Genomic DNA, 19703 nt, shown 5'->3' with positions numbered 1-19703 from the left:
CACTGATGCAGTCAGAGCAAAAGTGCTCAGCGAAACGATCTCCCAGCGCCCAGTCTTTTTAATGTAGAGAAGACCACAAAGTGAGCACTGGATGCAATAGATCACTCCCACAGATACACAAGTGAAGTGTTGCTTCACTTGAAAGGATTGTTGGGGCCCCAAGTGATCATGAGGGAAGAGCAGTGGGTGCAGTTGTAGCACCTCCTGCAGCTACAGGGGAAAGTGCCAGAGGGTGATTCGTGGGGAGGGATGAATGGACGAGGGAGTCACAGAGGACGCTGGCCCTATGGAAGGCAGAGAGTGGAGGAGAGGGGAAGGTGTAGTGTTTAATAGTGGGATCATGTTGAAGGTGGCATTAACTATGGGGGATAATGTGTTGGCTGGAGGGGTGGTAGGTTTAGGACAAGAGGATTCCTACATTTGTTATGTCTGGTGGCAGAGGGAGCCAGGGCAGTTGAGCAGGAAATGGAAGAGATGTGGGTAAGGGGTGAATTGTTGGTGGTAGAGGAGAAGCCACATTTGTGGAAGAAGGTGGACAGTTTTTAATTCAACCATAGTGTCTGCAGAATTTTGTGTTTTACTTCTTTCAACTAAGACTGGTATATGAATGATATTGTGGAGGATGAAGTACAGCATTCTTGGAGATTCCTCTCACTCTCCTGCTTACACTCTCCCATTCAGACACAAGTACAATCACTCGTATGGCTTCTTTTCATATTTTATTCTCCTAATCATTCCTGCCTCTACTCTCCTTGACCTCACAATTCCTGTCTTACGTAATTGCCCATCCTTCACAAATGAATATTGCAGGGCTTTGATTTACTCCATTGGTTTTTAAATTGCTTAACTTGCTTTATTGCATGCTTCTTTCACTGTTTAGCATTCCTGCAATCCAACCTTCCACATAATATACTGTATATTAAATATTGGTCTAATGTCAGCTTTAACTTTTTTGCTAACGTGAGAAAGGAATCTTGGCATCTCTCTCAATCAACTCAATGACCTATATTAGCTACTAGCTTACAAATGCCTAGGTTTTAAGGTCCCTCCATTGCCTCTCTTCCTCCTGCTTCTAAACTTACTACTGCATAGCAACCTTATGAGAATCATCTTTTACTAAACTTTTAGTTATCTTGCTTATTATCATTATCCTTACTTCAGTATCAATTTTTGATTGGGACACTTTGCCATGTTCATTTAAATGCAAGTTGAGTTTGCATTTTGATGATGCCTTACAACATATACAGTTGTGCGAGGGGCATGTAAAGAAGACAAATCAAGGCTATACTTGTCACTAGTTCTTACAGGCTGAATTACTGATTGAAAATAAGCCAGTGATGAGCAACCACAATGCTAATTATTTATTTCTTTGATTCAGGCTTGCCGGTATGGGCACGTGCAACATCTGGAACACCTGCTGTTTTATGGAGCAGACATGAGCACACAGAATGCTTCGGGGAATACTGCTCTGCATATCTGTGCACTCTACAATCAGGTCAGTAATGGGTTGGAGCTTACCCAAAAAAAGGGTAGTGGTTAAACAAAGAGTTGAACTGAAGAATGCAGGAACACAATGTCGGAATGTTGATAGGTACAGAATCATAATTCATTGTGGTCATGCCAGAGTGAGTAACTGAAGGTAGGAGGGATGAGAGAATTATGGATGGAATATTCAGAAGAGCATGGGAGGATGTGGCTGAATGCAAGTGAGAAGTGTGAGGGGAAAAGTAGAGGTTGAAATGGGAAAGGATATGGAAGATTCAGGGATCAAAACAAGTAAATTTTGGGGGGTGGATAGGTAAGAATAGAGAATGGAAGGAGGAAGAATTTAGGAGACGAATGAAAATGGAAGAGTGGGGACTAAATAAGGAAAAGAGAATTGAAAGTGGAAAGATGGAATTAATGGAGCCTGAGGTATGAGGAGTTTGGGAAAAAAAAGAGTTGCAGGAGGAGAGGCCCAGAGAGACAACACTCTCTTTGTGGCCAGTAGTAAATGTGCCAGTGCATGTTTTTAAGTTGTGTCTGAATGCCAATGCTGGGGATATACTGATGCATTCATTTTGAATAATGAGGGGCCACACTAAATAATAGAATATTCCAAATGGACAATGAAATCCTGAGAATTCTGGTACAATGAATGTTGGATAAGGACCTTCGTTGAGGAATCCAACAAAAGGATGGACGAACATGCACAGTTAAATGATTGGAACATTAGCTGTCCTGCCTAAAAGCCAGTGTGTAATGTAAAAATGAAGGGGAATATCTAGTTCCATCGATGTTGAGTTCTCAAGCCTATTTTTTCCAGTGTGAAATTGATGGAACACTCTATTTTGACACGAGCCATTATTCAATGTCTAATTTTGTTGACTGGCTCCACTCATCAAGAAACATCCTATCTCTGCTTGCATTGCAAGATAAGCAGAAGCTACTCTCAAAATCTGAGTGTTGCATTAGGAGCTTAGACAACTTCCATAATAATTTTAGGCACAATGTTTGGCACCAGCATTTGAGAGAAAGAGACTTAAAGTGAATAATGACAATTAGTTGCAAGTTCAAACGATAAGTTCAGTGTGACATCTGAATGTTTAGAAGCAGATGGAATCATATTCAAGCCATATGTGAGTACCTTGTATTCTGTAATTCCCCCACCCAAGGGACACCAAGCAGTCCTGTGTAGGGACTTGTGATCAGATTCTCCTGCCAATAATGAACAAGCTGTAAGATATTTAACTAGACTAAAGTGTAGAAAAGCAACTAAAGGTGGCCAAAATCATGAGTACATTGCTGCAAAAGAGGTGCCAAGACTTGCCCCAACTTAGAACTGGAGATAGAGAAAAGACAAAGCCTTCATCTAGCCACTAGTGACTTGAAACACCGTAATCCAGATCATACCAGATCTGGGTGAAGGAGGACATAGGACATTTTATTCTGGAGTAATGAAACTATCATAAATCCATTGCTATAATTAGGGAAGTAATTGCAGAATCTACTTGTTTCTACTGGACCAATTAGATTATCAAAAGTAATTGGCTTCTTAAATTTCTTTTATTTAATCATGCTTTTCAACTAATGTGAGATGCAGAAGGATGTAATTAATAATTATTACAAGAATATTACATGGGAACTCATTAACATGATGCAAAATCTTACTGCATTGCATGAGTTTATTTGTAGTAAATATTGAATAAGATTGAGTTTTACAAATTTTCTTTGAAACTACTATATATCCTGGCAAAAAAATTGGATAAAATATTTTTAAAATCCATATATCACAGCTGATGGAGAAAATATCAAATTATTGATTGAAATTACTCTGGCATATTCTTCAGGATGAATAACATTTAATAAAGCTATTAAAAATATCTATGTTTAGGCATGTGCATGTTGTTTCTCTGTCCTTACTGAACAGAACTACAATATTTGTCACCTTCCAGTCCTTCAGCCCCTCTCCTGCATTTCATCATGACCTTCAGATTTATCTGATCAGGCCCAGTTGTTTTGTCTACCTTCATAGCATTAGGACCTTCAGCACCTTCTCAAATGTAATACTGACTGTTCTCAAGTCACCACCATTCCACAGTAAAAACAGAGGAGAAATATTCGTTGAGGACCTGGGCCATTTCCTGTGGATTCATGCAAAGTTGACAGCATTGATTCCTGAGGGGTTGCATTCTGTCTCTGGTTATCCTTTTTCCCATTATGTACTGATAACATCTCTTGGGAATACACTTAACATTGTCTGCCAGAGCTATCTCCTGTCCCCTTTTCGCCTTCCTGATTTCCTTTTTACCTTAAAACATGAAAGTCAGCAGATGTTGTGATTGTAGTAAAAATAATACATTAGTACTGGAGGAAATCAGCAGGTCTTGCAGTGACTATATGAGGTAAAGATAAATAACTGATATTTTGAGTCTGAGCCCTTCTTCAAGCCTGAAACATCATTTATATATCTTTAACTCCTATGGTTGCTACAAGTTCTGCTGAGCTCCTCTAGTACTTCTGTGTCATTTTTTTTAGCTTGCTCCTCAGTTCCTGCAATTTCTCCAGATATACACTTGATTTCAGCTGCTTATTTTTGCCCAATGACTCCTTCTTGCTCTTGGTCAATGTGTGGTAAACCACTGTTATACTGTGATTGGCTACTGCCGGCTAGACATGCCTCCCAAGACTGATCTTATCCATTAGCCCTCTGCATGCATCCCAGTCTTCCTGCCATGATCAGTCAATGAGTTTGGTTGTTGCTCCAGTCTATAGTCAATAAAAGCCTATCAATTTCACAAACTGAGACTTTAGTGTTAATTGATTGTGCATCAATATTATTGACTACATTTTCAAAGAAAATAGAGCACTGATGTGCCAAACACCTTTGAATTGCTGCAATGAACATTGCTAACACGGACGAGGATGGACTGAAGCTCCTCTGCTCATGAGTTGGACCCCTGGCCTTCTCAATGATTAAATCGTATACTGAGGCCATGGGTACACACAAGGGTGAACGATGTCTATGCACGACATCTCCTGGCCACCAGGAAGCAGCAACCCAGTGAGTTGAGCACTGAATACCTATGGACCCACCAGGCCCTCTGCAGGGCATACAACTGCAAAGCCATGACACCTGCCCAGAACGTGGAGGACCTCATCCAGGATGCCTATGTGCCTGGCATCTAGTCTGGATACATAAGATAGCGACTCCTGGAGTAGAAGGTAGACGACCTGCAAGAGGTGGTTGAATTAATAGAGGCGCTGAAGGTGGCTTTCCAACGTTAAGATGACTACTTGGCTGCAGCAGATGCCGCTATCCTGGAACGGGAGACCGTCTCGTGGACCTGACCTTGGCCTCTGTGGCAGTTGATTGCCCAAATGCTAATTCTGCAGGCAGGGCATGCACCCAAGGAAATGCTGTCCTCCCAAGCTGTCAGTATGCTCTAGCTGCGGGAAAAGAGGGCATTATGCAAAAGTATTCCAGTCTAAATCGCTCACCACCCCAGGCAGCGCGATTGACATCATCCCCTCTGCAGACCAGTGACTGCAGGGTCAGCACCATCTTCATGAGCCTGCAGTACTGCGGGGGAACAGCAAAGGCAGCTGTTTTAGGGACTCAGGCCCTCATTAGACCCAGATGGTGAGTCCACACTGGCCTCCATCACCCTGAATCAAGATGGACCACACAAACACGCCAGGCCCACCCCAGCGAACTGTAACCAGTGATGACAGACCAGCGACACAAGCTGCCCAGGGCGCCACAGCGGTGCCCCAACCATTACCACATTATTTGCTGTGTCAGAGGAGACCCCCTGACTGATTTGACCTGTAAAATACATATATCTGTATATATTTGTTTCATTTTTTTCCCTCACTCTGCAGGACTTCTTAAAAAGGAGGGGTGAATGTGGTAAACCACTATTATACTGTGATTGGCTACTGCCAGCTTGACACGCCTCCTGAGACCGAACCTACCCATTACCCCTTTACATGCTCCCTATTCTTCCTGCCATGATCAGTTGATGAGGTTAGTTGTTGCTTCAGTCTATAGTCAATAAAAGCCTATCAGTTTTACAACCTCAGTCTTTTGTTGAAATTGATGGTGGATCAGCCAGAGCCTATATTTCCTCTCATCATCCAACCTTCCTCGTGCTTGCATATTTTATCCTTTCAGGAAATTATGTACATACACCTCTTTTCTTCCCTATTCCAGAATATTTTCCAGGTCCCTGTGATTATCGTGCTACCTTACCCTTGCTTAATTTCCCAAATTACATTATGTTGCAACTGCCTAAATTAAATTCCATCAGCCACTCCTTTGCCCACTTTCCCATTTGATCTCTATCTTGTTGTGACCTGAGAGAACTCTTTTCGCTGTTCATCACACCAATTTTGGTGTTAGCTACAAACATACTAGTTATGCCACCTAGATAACAAGGACCCCTATATAAATTTCTTATTTAGTGGCTACAATTATGTCTTCAACACCATAGTACTCAATAAAGTCATCCCCAAACTCTGAGACACAAGTATCCACACCCCATACCCCCTCTGCAATTAGATCCTTGACTTCCTGACCTCCAGACAGCAAGCAGTGAGAATAAGTGACAACATCTCCTCCACGATAATTCTTAACACTGATGCCTCGTAGAACTGTGTACTCAGCCCCTTGCTATACTCCCTGCTCACTCCTGACAGACGCTGGATTTTTGTTGATTTATTTGTTTATCTGTTTATTATTGCACTACCAGCTGTTTGAGTTGATTTGCTTGATATCATGCAAAACAATGCTTTTTACTGTATATTAATTGATACATGTGCCAATAAACAGTTCAATTCAATCAAACTTATATTCTCAGCCATATTGTTATTATTCGCTTATTGTTTCGCTGATGGTGCATAAGAAGCAAATTGTTATTGTTACATACCATGCTGTGACTGCTGAAAGAAATGTATATTCCAAACCTGTCATGACGCAGATTAATTTTTGTATATTTAGGTTAATTCCTCATTTCTTGTTAACAAATTTACACTATATTTTTCATTTACTAATTAACTTCTGCATATTTTGATCTTTACTTACTAATGAATTATCTCCTGTAATCATTTGGGTATGTCAAACTTCTTTCAAGTGAATTCAGAATAATCTAAACCAAGTAAAACCATTTAGCTGATGAGACTTTCATCTGAAAATATCGCAATTGCAGTTATTAGCATTAGCTTTGCTCAATATGGAGCTATGGTTTGCTTTGGAACCAAGAAAAATACTTACTTTTAAACTTATTCTTCTCTGGTATTTTGACACTGATGGACTATTCCCTGTATAAGTCCAGCCCAGTCACTTGGAACAAACATTTCTTTTCTGCAAGACTGGCTGAGTTCCTCCTGCATTTCTATGAAATGCTCCACTTGCACCCATACTTCCTCCATCACCATCATTAGGGACCCAAAATAATCCTTTGAAGTGAAGCAACATTTCACTTGTAAATCTGTAGGGGTCATCTACTGGATCCAGTGCTCCTGTTGTAGTCTCTACATTAGAGTGATTGGGCGCAGACTGGAAGATGTCTTTGCTGAGCACTTCGCTCTGTCTGCCACGATAGCGTAGATCTCCCAATGGCTACCCATTTCAATTCCCCATCCCATTCCCTTGCTAACATGCACTGGCAGACTGAGACTATCCGCAAATTGGAGGATCAACATCTCATCTTCCTTCTTGGTGCCCTCCAACTGGATGGCATTAACATCAACTTCTCTGGCTTTCATTAAATGCCCCTACCACACCCCCTTCTTCCCCCATTGCCTTTCCCCAGCTCTGTCGCCTTTCATAGAGCCAAAATCAATTCTCACCTTTCCTCTTATCATATCCAATTAACACTGTTTGTTGGTCTGGACTTCTCCCCCAGCCAGCACTGTCTTTATTCTGTGCTTCCCTTTCTTTGTTTTTTTCTTGAAGAAGGGCTCAGGCCTGAAACTTTGGGAATCTATCTTTATTTCCTATGGATGCTGCAAGACCTGCTGAGTTCCTCCAGAATTTCTGTGTTTTTACTTATCTCTTTTCTTATCACTGACAAGATAGTGCTGTAGTCTAAACATTATTCAGATTTAATGCGGTTAGGTAACGATGAGGATCTTATCCCCTTTAGATTGTGCCAAATATGTCATATTTGGTTCTTCATTTTAAATCCAGTTGAGACAAAACCAGTGAACATCTTTTGGAAGAGAATGCATTTCATAAAAGTGATTTTGTACATGGCTTTAAAGTGAATTAAATTTTGGAGAAGGATGAAAGTATATCTGAAAATATAGACTTCACTATTTTTAGATTTCTCACTGTTTGACCATTAAATAGACAGTGTGGGAACTAAATATGGCAGTCATGTCCAGCATTGGGACCAAACATTACAAGAAAGTAATATGACATGATTAGAGGGCAGGAATTTTCACCACAGGTCTATTATTGCTTCTGTCATGATTTCGCACTCTGCCAAGTTGTATGTTAAATTCATTCCCCACCAGTCATTTAATTTTCCTTCTTTTTTTTTCTTTGGCTTGGCTTCGCGGACGAAGATTTATGGAGGGGGTAAAAAGTCCACGTCAGCTGCAGGCTCGTTTGTGGCTGACCAGTCCGATGCGGGACAGGCAGACACGATTGCAGCGGTTGCAAGGGAAAATTGGTTGGTTGGGGTTGGGTGTTGGGTTTTTCCTCCTTTGCCTTTTGTCAGTGAGGTGGGCTCTGCGGTCTTCTTCAAAGGAGGCTGCTGCCCGCCAAACTGTGAGGCGCCAAGATGCACGGTTTGAGGCGTTATCAGCCCACTGGCGGTGGTCAATGTGGCAGGCACCAAGAGATTTCTTTAGGCAGTCCTTGTACCTTTTCTTTGGTGCACCTCTGTCACGGTGGCCAGTGGAGAGCTCGCCATATAATACGATCTTGGGAAGGCGATGGTCCTCCATTCTGGAGACGTGACCCAGAATCACAGTGCGGCTTTCGCGCAAACAGAGGAACTACTGACATGGTCTTCGCCCTCAGACAGCTCCAAGAAAAGTGCAGAGAACAAAACAAAGGACTCTACATCACCTTTGTTGACCTCACCAAAGCCTTCGACACCGTGAGCAGGAAAGGGCTTTGGCAAATACTAGAGCGCATCGGATGTCCCCCAAAGTTCTTCAACATGATTATCCAACTGCACGAAAACCAACAAGGTCGGGTCAGATACAGCAATGAGCTCTCTGAACCCTTCTCCATTAACAATGGCGTGAAGCAAGGCTGTGTTCTCGCACCAACCCTCTTTTCAATCTTCTTCAGCTTGATGCTGAACCAAGCCATGAAAGACCCCAACAATGAAGACGCTGTTTACATCCGGTACCGCACGGATGGCAGTCTCTTCAATCTGAATTTTCCTTCTTAAAGCACCTAAAAAACATAATGAAAGACTTAAAAACTGTTAATGTGTTGTAAATTTACAATGCACCATACTTAGAAGCAACAGAGAAACTGAATTGCAGTGCATTTGCAGTGCTGTGGTTCCCACAGACATCATGTCTTGTGACAACCTTTGTGCCATGAAATTTATGCCAAGTGTGGGTTGATTTCATGAAAAAGTTATTATATAACGTTGCCATGGTTTTCAGCAATGCCTTTGTGAGTATATACAGTCTGCGTTAGCAATGTAGTGTGACAGTATTTTATTTGGGGAAACAGTCTGGCTGATTTTGAAGGCCTCCTGTGTCAGGTATGACTTTCCTCCATTCTCTTTTACTCTGTGAATGTGTTTTGTGTCAGCAGAAGTGCATCAGTGCTTTGATCTTTATAAATATTCCAAGTTTGGTAATATTGGTCCAAATTATGCCATTAAATGTAAAATCTCATTGTATATAACTCTTGTTTAAACATTAGAGTAAATGGTTGCACTTTAAATTTTTTAATTGAAACAGTTAGAGTGAGGCCCAAGTCACCCATTTCATACTTCTGAGTTGTATGTTTTATACAATATTGAGCAAAACCTGACTATAAGAAATGGCTATTTGCATAGTATTCTTTGGAAGAGATCACAGAGTACTGTCTCATTGGCTAAGACAGCAAAACAGACTCCTTTGCATGTCTTGCCTCTCTGACTGGAGGCCTGTAACTAGTCATGTGCCTCAAGGATCGGTGCTGGGTCTATTGTTGTTTATCATCTGCAGCAACGATCATCAAATTTGCAGGTGAAACAAGATTGAGGGTGTAGTGGACAGCAAGGAAGGATTTCTAAGCTTGTGGAAGGATCTGGACCAGCTGGAAAAAGGGATTGCAAATTGAAGATGAAAGAACATACATGGTAGATGGTAGGGCACTAAGCATTGGGGTATAGCAGAGGGATCTGGGAATTTGGATACATAATTCCCTGAAAATTGTATAATTGGTAGATAGGGTCGTCAGAGGGATTTTGGCACATTGGCCTTCATAATTCAAAGTATTGAGTAAAGGAGTTTGGAAGTTATGGTAAAGTTGTATAAGACATTGGTGAGGCCAAATTTGGAGTATTGTGTGCATGTTTCACGGTACTTTTATTGTCACATAATAAAACAGAAAATGTAATATTACACAAAATTTCCTTTAGTCTGCTGTAAGGTAGACAGGATCACCATTAGTATTGTCCATTGCCTCTTACAGTAAGAGAAAGAGAGTCCCTTCAGAGTCACTGAATATCTGTGGATTCACTTCCACCACACCCACAGCCTCAACAGCTGCACAGTCCATTGTTCTTTCTGTTGGCAACCCCAGCTTCAGATCCAAACTTCTGATATGATCATGAAGCCTTCAGCGACCAAGACCCTTCTGGAGTCCTTCTTGCCCTCAGTACCCTCTTGAATCTCACTTATAATACGTGGTTCCCATGAGCTAGACTCCAGCTGCCACAGCCTGTGTAGAGTCTTTGAATCCCAGTCACAACTGCTTGCACCCTGTGTGCGTCTTTCAGCCGCTGAGCTTCTTGCTAGTTCGCTACCGTGATCACTGTCCTGTAAGTAAGTTTGTCTCCTATGCTTTGGTCTCCTAACTACAGGAAAGAAATCAATAAAATTGAAAGAGTGCAGAGAAGATTTACTAGGATATTACTGGGACTTGAGAAACTGAGTGACAGGGAAAGATTGAACAAGTTAGGACATTATTTCTTGAGTAGAAGAATGAGGTGAGATTTGATCAAGGTATACAAAATTATGATGAATATAGAGTAAATGCAAGTAGGCTTTTTCCACTAAGGTTAGGTGAGATTCAAAGCAGAGGATGTGTGGTGCACTGAGGTAGCAGTAAACAAGCACAAACTCAGAAAAGACTATACAACAGGCTTTATTCCAGTAAAAGTCTGAACACCAGTGGCTCCCCGTGTGACTGGCTCAGGAGGGACCGGCTCATGTTTATATTCAGGTTGGCTGATTGACAGCCAGCCAGGTGGAGTCAGCCCCTAAGGTGGTCTTCCTGCAGGTACAGAGATTACTCCCTGCAGTAGGCACATTCACCCCCTTCTTAAAATTAAGTCTGAGTTATTTTTTGGAGGGGTGTGGTGTGTAAAACAGTGCTGAGTGCTATTTACAAATTCAGATGGTCTGGTGGCAGTCGGAGTCTCTGGGACTGCTGCAGGGTTGGCTCCTGGTCATAGGTCGGTGAGCGTGTAGTTGCCTGAGGATTAACTGGGTCCATCGTAGCCGTGGGAGGCATTGGTGTGGGCAGAGTGGTGTCTATCTGTATGTCTGTCTGCATGGGGGTTGCCATGGTCCGCTAGGAGTGGGGCCCTCTGGAGGGGTGGAGGGTGGAGGTCAGCCCCCGAATCCTGGGTGGGCCAAGGGTACCCATGGTCGGGAGGTTGGGCCAGGTAGTCATGAATGCTGGGGGGTTGGGGCCCCTGCTGGTGCCAGATCCCTGGTGAAGATGGTGTCCTAATGGCCATTGGGGTACCTGATATAGGTGTAGTTCTGGTTGGAGGCACACATGCTCAGCCAGCAGGTTGGACTTGTGGGCTCACATGTGTTTGCGGAGGAGCACTGGTCCCGGAGATGTGAGCCAAGTTAGGAGGGAGACCCCAGTCGCCGATTTCCTGGGGAACGAGAAAAGGTGCTTGTGAGGAGTCTGATTAGTAGCCATGCCAAGAGGGACTTAATGGCATGGAGTGCCTCAGGGAGGGCCTCTTGCCAATAGTCAATGGACCAGCCTTTGGATCTCAGGGCCAGGAGGACTGCCTTCCAGATCACCAAATTTTCACACTCCTCCAGCCTGTTGCCCCTTGGGTTGTATCTAGTCGTACAACTAGCTGAATTGCCTCGCGCTACCAGGAACTGGCGGAGCTCCTCACTCATCAAGCCGGACCCCCAATCACTGTGGATGAATGCAGGGTATCTGAACATGGTGGAGATCTGCATCAGTGACCTGATAACGGAGGCTGTGGAGGTGTCAGGGCATTCTTATTTAGAATGTCTAGACATTCTTGTTCTTGGAAAGCAGGTGGCCCTTGAAGTCGATGCTAAGGTGTTCGAAGGGCCAAGTGGCCTTGACGACGTGGGCCTGTGGCGAGCTGAAGAAGCACGGTTTGCACTCTGCACAGACCCTGCATGACTCAGTCATGGTCAAGACTTCTTGGATGGTGAAGGGGAGGTTCTGGGACTTGATGAAATGCTACAAGCGCGTGATGCCCAGGTGCAGTGCTTGCAGTTGGTCGGACTGCACAGGGGCGCAGATCTGGGACAGGACATCGGGGGAGTCGTTGAACTTCTCTGGTCTCTACTGGATGTTGTAGCTGAACGTGGCCAGCTCGACTCCAGTGCAAGATCTTATCGTTCTTGATCTTGCCCTTAAGAGTGGTGCTGAACATGAAAGCCACTGCACGTTGATCATTGAGGAGGGTGAACCTCCTGCCTGCCAGGTAATGGCGCCAGTGGGGACAGCTTCCACGATTCCTGGCCTCCTTTTCAATGGCAGAGTGCCTGAGCTCGGAACTATTGAGGGTCCTGGAGAAGAAGACCACAGGTCGGCCACCTTGCTTGAGGGTGGCCTCAAGGGCAACATCAGAGGCATCACAATCCACCTGGAATGGAGTGTCCTTGTCCACGGCATGCATCATTGCATCGGCGATGTCCTGCCTGATGTGAAAGAAAGCTGCTTGCACCTCGGGGGGGAGGAGAAAGGTGGTGGCTTGGGCCGGTGGGTGGAACGTCCAAAAAATGAGGGACCCACTGGGAGTAATAGGAGAAAAGCCCAAGGCACCTGCAGAGGGCCTTGAGCGTGTGAGGGAGGGGCAGTTCCATTAGTGGACGCATGCGTTCTGAGTCGGGACCAATGACACCATGTTCCACGAGGCAGGTGATGCTGAACACACACTTCTCTTTGTTGTAAGTGAAATTCAGCTCTTCAGCCATCTGGAGAAATCTCTCCAGGTTGTCATCATGGTCATGGCCACAGATGGTGACATTGTCCAAGTACAGGAAGGTCGCTCTTAGGTTGTGCCGGTCTACCATGCAGTCTATCTCCTGCTGAAAGACAGAGACACTGTTAGTGACCCCAAATGGGACCTGGCGGAACTGGTAGAGGTGCCCGTTTGCCTCGAAGATGGTACATGGTTTATCCCTGGCATGAATAGGGAGCTGGTGGTAGGCCGATTTTAGGTCAATTTTCAAGAATACCTTATAGCGGTGTTACGAGCCCAAAGGACCCTAAAACCCAGCAGCAACAGACATTCACCAAGACAAGTATTTACTTAAACAAAAGTTGTTTTTAATCAACTTTAAACATGAAAATAGAATCAAACTTTAACTTATTTCTATACTTAACTAACCCAAATTAACCCCCTTTTAATTCTAAGCGCATGTGTATGCAATGTGTGTGTAAATTTAAGAAAAGTTCTTTGGTTCACAGTTCAATCTCACTTCTCCTGCTTCCAAGTTCTCTGGATGCAGGCAATTCTTAAACTGTGCACAGAATTTAACGTATAAAGTTCACCAGGCGTTGGTGCTTGAAAGGTAAATGTTTACCACTCAGGAAGGTTCTTGTAGAGTTTGCAGAGAGAGATTTGTTGTTCCAGGATTTCCACAACTGAGGTACCACCATTAATCACCTCAATGTCTCACTGATGAAACTTGCCTCATCAGGATTCTCCAGATGGCAATCTCTTTCTTTCAGGCTACTCAGAGTTCCTTTCTGTTCCGCTTATTCCAAGAGAAACATCAGACAGATAGCACTTCCAGCCATCCACTGCTCTGGAGCTTTCTGTTTCTAACCAGCTTTTCCTGGCTTGCACTGTTCAGCTGCTTTCAGTGTCACACACACTAGCTGAGAGAGCTTGTTGAACTTGTTTTATCTTTCTCTCTCTCTCCAACTGCCAACTGCCAGAAAGTCCATGTGAATCTCTTACTTGCAAAAACTCCCACCTTCTTCAGCAAACCACAGAGTTCTCCTCTCTTAGTCAGGCTGTTGTTTTAGGTAAACAAAACCCAGGTTTGACCTTTCTGTGAGCACTTTGCAGAAAGGTCAGAAGCTTTGTAGTGATCCAACCATCCAGCCTGTCTCCAATTCCAAACAATGGCCTATTCATTTCATGACTTCATTTCAATTGGCACCTACTTGTGAAATGTGCAGAAAAGTCTCCATAGATCCTGCAATGTTCCTGAATATGAATTCTTCAGTCTTTCAAATAAGATCTGTTTTAAAATGTGTGTATGTATGTAACCTATTCTAATTTTACCAAATTCTTCCCAATATTTATCCATTACAACCGGCTATCTCATTGACCATGTCGGCTATTCGGGGAAGTGGCTAGGCATCCAGTTGGGTGTTCCAGTTTATTGGTCTGGCTATAATTGATGGTCATCCTTGGTTTGCTACCCCCTTTTATCACTAGGACTTGGGCTCTCCAGGGACTGGTGCTGGGCTCTATGATACCTTCCACCAGAAGCCGTCTCTCTTCTGCCTTAATGAAGGCCCTATCGGCCGCACAATAGTGCCTGCTCATGGCAGCTATGGGTTTACAGTCTGACATAAGGTAGTTGAAGAGGGATGGAGGGGTTACCTGTAGAGGCTTCAGGTGGACTGGGTTCGGTCGCTGTGCTGTGTGAGTGGTGGGAGGGGGCTGCCAAAGGTGAATAATGGCGTCGCTCTGTCCTCACACATGGTGATGTTTGGGAGGGCTCCCAGCTGGTCACAGAGGGCTGCAGAACTCCCAACAGCCTTTCTTCCTGCATCAGGAGCAATGTGAGTTCCTCAATGGGCAGCCCTTGTGGGATCGCCTGTCTGACCCACACCAGGACCCGCAGTACTTACTGCTGTGCCGTTGGCTATGGTTGTCTCCTCCACGTAGGGCCCTTTGGCGATGGCGGTCATTTGGATCTGCCAGACAGGAGGTTGGGGGAGTCAGGCATCAATGAGTGGACTACCTTCATTGTTCTGGTAAGTGCGGTAATGTTTTCCTCCAGCTGCTTCTCTCGCGCGCTTCTTGAGCGCAGCCCTCGTGCGCAGGTGTCCAAAATCAGTCATTCTACTTCCCCTTTGGTCACCCCGGTCTCGGTTTGGCACAGGTGGGCTAGCTCACGCAGGACCCCCAGATAGGCATTTGCCTTCTCACCTGGCTGCTGGACCCTGATGCTGAGCGGGTACTGGGCGTAGACCAGGTTTGTGGGGGGCTTGTACATGCTCTCCAGGACAGCCATCACAGGTTCGTAGTCCATGCAGTCCTTGATGTCCTGGAAAGCTCGTGGGCCCAGCTTGATGTGGAGCATCATGAGCCATTTCTGGTTGGTGTTGACCACCTCAACCTGTGTTAGGATGATCGTCTCAATCGCGTGCTTCAATATCTCGAAGTGTGCCTGGGGGGGTGTTGGGAGTCAATCTCCAGGCTCCCGATTGTCAGAACCTTCTCCATGGTCTCTCTTTAAAATTTTTACTGGAATAAATTGTGGTGCACTGAGGTAGCAGCAAGCAAGCACAAACTCAGAAAAGACTGTACAACAGGCTTTATTCCAGTAAAAGTCTGAACACCAATTCCTGGCTTGGTGACTCCCTGTGAGACTGGCTCAGGAGGGGCCTGCTCAGGTTTATATTCAGGTTGGCTGATTTGATTAACAGCCGGCCAGGTGGAATCATGTGGTCTTCCTGCAAGTACAGAGATCGCCCCCTGCAGTAAGCTGGTGGTCGTATCACCACAGGATGTAGTTAAAGGATGAAAGGGGAGAAGTTTGGAGAGAACATTAAGGGGAATTTCTTCACACAGAGAGTAGTGGAGTGTGGAATGAGCTGCCAGCTGAAGTGAATGCAGACTCAGTTGAAGTGAATGCAGACTCAGTTGTAACATTTAAGAAAAATTCGGTCAGGAACATGGATGGGAGCAGTATGGAGGATGCAATGTTCTATAGTTCAAAATGCAAAGCACAATGTCTTAGCCCTCCCTGGGTGTTGTAGTAACCTATACAAAATTCAAAAGTTTTCTTAAGCAAAATTAAAAGAACCCTTTTCACTCAGAGTTTGTTGGTTTACAGAACAAGCTTCCAGAATAGTAAGGTTGGGCACAGTTTTAACATTTTTTAAGACATTTAGAACAGTGGTTCTCAACCTTTTTCTTTCCACTCACATACCTCTTTAAGTAATCCCTATGTCATCAGTGCCCTGTGATTAGAAAAGGATTGCTTAAGGTGGTATGTGAGTGGAAAGGGAAGGTTGAGAATCTCTGCTCTAGACCCAATTGTTACTGAAATATTTTGCATGAGAAAAATTGTCATTGGCCCATTTCCTTTGGAGTTATGAAACCATTCAAATAACGAGTCATTTAGGTACGATTAAAACAGTGGTTTTCAAACTTTTTCTTTCCACCCATATACGTCCTTAAATAATCCCTTACAAAACACAGAACACCTGTGGCATATGGACTACTTAGTGGTATGTTGAGGTTGCGTATTACGTGGATTGGCAAGTTGACAACTAGGGATGCCAATATTACACTTTTGTATTTCTTTACCTATTTATTTTCTGCAATTCTTTTGCCAGTTGCTTGAGGCTGCCAATTCTGGTTAGCAGGAATTTTACTGTTCATAGATAGGAAAGGTTTAGAGGGATATAGGCTGAACATAAGCTAATGGGTCTAGTCGCATCGTCAATTTGGTCGGCATTAATAAGTTAGGCCAAACCCCAGTTTCCATGCTATAAAATCATATGACTCTCTGACTCAATAGATAACATCAAACCTACCCAGAAACAAACTTTTCATTTTAGCTTTATAAATGCATTATGTTGCTCTCTGTTCATGCAGTTTATATGACCAGTTTGATTTGAGAAATGTCATTATATCTGCTTGTGGTGCATTTAGAATGAGAAGACATGTATCTGCTGTATAATCATTTTGTATTTTACAGAATGTTAGAAACTTATTTTGTTTATAAGATTATGAACTCACTTTGAATTATATTTTCAACTTAAAGGTTTAGCTAGGTAGTCAAGAAAGGAAAAAAAATAATTGCCTGGAGCAAAAAGAGTGATGCTGGAAATCTGAAACAAAAGCAGAAAATCCTGAAGCATTCAATAGGTCAAACAGAATCAGTGGGAAAAGATTAGTTTGAGTAATGAATCTGGAATTGGAAAAGTAAGAAAACAAAGATATTTTAAGTTGAACAGAGATGAAAGGGATGTTGATGATAGGGTGCAAGCCAAAGTTATCAAGGTAACAATTGAAAACTGGCTGTTGGAGACAAAGAAAATTATAATAAAGGAGAGACAAAGGGGTTAACTGAAATGGGCCAGAATAGTTAACATAGAGGTTAGTGCAACACTGTTACAGGACCAGTGACTCGGATTCAAATCCATTGCTGTCTGTAAAGAGTTTATAAGTTCTCCCCATGTCTGTGTGGGTTTCCTCCAGGTGCTCCAGTTTCATCCCACCCTTCAAAATGTATGGGGGTTGTAGGTCAATTAGGTGTAATTGGATGACATGGGCTCGTGGGCTGGACAGCCTGTTACCATGCTGTATGTCTAAATTTAAAAAAAATTAAATTAGTTTAAGCATTGATAGAGCAATGTAGAGGCTACAACCTAGTACTCTAAAGTGTGGCCTCATCAAAGTTTTACTTAGCTGCCACATGACTTCCTTACTTTTTATACTTAATTCCCCATCCAATGAAGGCAAGTGCAGAATACACCTTGTTGATCAACCTAACTTATGGTCACTTTTCAAGAGCTATGAACCTGAAGCCCCAGATCTATCTGAACATCAATGCTTTTAAGAGTCCTGCAATTTCCTGTACCCTTTCCCTTACATTTCATCCCCAAAATGCAATGCCTCACACTTATCCTGATTTAACTCCATTTTCCATTTCTCTGCCCATGTCTGTAACTGATCTGAATTTTAAACTTTCATCTAGATCCTGCTGTATTCCTTGATAGCCCTCTGCACTTAGCAAAACTCCACTATTATTTGTGTCATCTGCAAACTTACGAACCCAGCAACCTATTTTTTTTATCCATCATTTATATATATCACAAAGAACAGGGATCCTGACTGATCCCTGTGGAACACCACTGCCAGAATAACTTCTTCCACCACTACCCTCAGTTTTTTTATGGGCAAGCCAATTCAAAATTTGAACTATCAAATTCAACTTGCGAGTCCATGTAGACTATAGGCATTACCTTATCCTCATGAACCATTTTTGTCACCTCCTCAAAAATATCACATTTGAAAAATGTGACTAGTCCCACGCTGAGTGATACTGACTATTCTTAATCTGATCATCTATGCAGTATTGCTATCTATTTTCAGTAACGTGGGATATATACCATTTGGGCCTGGAGACATTCACTTTAATGCTTCTCAAAAGACCCAGCACCATCTTTCTCTTAATATAAAAGTGCCAAACACATTAGCATCATTCTTCATGCTATACTCCCTATTGCTATCCTCCATGCTTTTCTCAGTGAACATGATTGCAATATATTCATTTAGTACCTGGCCTACTTCCTCTGACTCCAAACATAAATTTCCTACTTCATCCTTCATTGGTCCTAACCTCCCTAGTCATCTTCTAGTTTTTAATGCAAGTATAAAATGCAATGGGATTTTCTTTAATCCAATTCTCCAAGGACATTTCATGACTCCTTTTGGCCTTCCGAATGACCTGGTTGAGCTCTTTCTTGGAATATTTATATTCCTCCGATGTCTTGCCTTATTTTTGCACCCTAAACCTTTCATATGCTTCCTTTACCTTTTCTACTAAATTTGTAACTTTCTCATCATCTTAGGTTTATTCCTTTGCCACCCCTGTCCTTCCTCCTTGCTGGAACATGCTGGATGTGGACTCTAATTATCTTATCTTTTATTTAAAAATTCTATTTAAAAGTTTTTATCCATGCATTTTATCATAGCTGAATATAAAATACAATAATCAAATGTTAATATTGTATCTATTATACATGATGGTATAAAACCCCAACCCTCTCCCCCCTTAACAATTATCCAAGAAAAATAATATGAGAAAATTAGTGAAAGAAATGAAATAAGAGGAAATAAAAGAAACCTGATTGCCAGAAGATACCCCTCACCACATGGCTTTTACCGTGTACATCTTTTAATTCTTCCAAGGAGATTAACAAAGTTTTCAAAGTTTAGAGAAAACAACTATAAATTAATTCTCACAACGTAATATTGGTGCCAAATTTCCAAAATAAATCATATTTATTTATCAAATTATAAGTAATCTTCTTGAGAGGAAGGCAGCTATGCATTTCTGGGTTTCATCACTCCATATCTAAATGAGAGTCTGATTTCCACATTACTGCTATACACTTTCTTGCTGCCAACACAGTCTTTACAGATTCATTTTGGTATATGGATAATTTCAATTTTGGTCATCCCTTCAATATTACCTAGTAAAAAAAACTTTGGGTTTTGTGGAAATGTAATTCATGTCACCTGTTCTAGAAAAATTGCCAAATTTATCCTAAAGGGTCTCACTTTAGGACAGGACCAAGTAGGATGTACAAAAGTACATATCTCCTAACCACATCTAAAACATTGATCAGATAAATCTGATTTCAATCTATTTAATTTATTTGGTGTGAGATACAATTGATGTAAAAAAATTGTATTGAACTAATCTGTAGTGTTTGTCATACTAACTCGATGTAACTCTGACTAGTTTTGTTCACTATTAATATTTAAATCCATCTCCTATCATTGTCTGGACCTATCTATACCCTATTTAGGAGTTCCCTTCTG

The 19703-nt window shown here is 42.6% G+C and overlaps 1 protein-coding gene across 35 annotated transcripts in view; it reads left to right on the top strand.

The window, feature by feature from the left end:
* shank3a (SH3 and multiple ankyrin repeat domains 3a) overlaps window positions 1–19703 on the top strand; it is a 651448-nt gene that overhangs the window by 312951 nt on the left and 318794 nt on the right. For all 35 annotated transcript variants that reach the window (XR_011348059.1, XR_011348061.1, XR_011348060.1 and 32 more), the window contains one exon: window positions 1379–1495. Coding sequence is in view for 32 of the 35 variants with exons in the window: in XM_069908797.1 (XP_069764898.1) it covers window positions 1379–1495 (117 nt within the window). In the remaining 3 variants the exon portion in view is untranslated. The remainder of the gene's footprint in view (window positions 1–1378; window positions 1496–19703) is intronic.

The sequence above is a fragment of the Narcine bancroftii genome, chromosome 13, assembly GCF_036971445.1.
Source record: "Narcine bancroftii isolate sNarBan1 chromosome 13, sNarBan1.hap1, whole genome shotgun sequence".
Lineage (NCBI taxonomy): Eukaryota > Metazoa > Chordata > Chondrichthyes > Torpediniformes > Narcinidae > Narcine > Narcine bancroftii.
The sequence above is the reverse complement of the archived record's forward strand: the minus strand, read 5'-3'. Positions and strand labels throughout refer to the sequence as shown.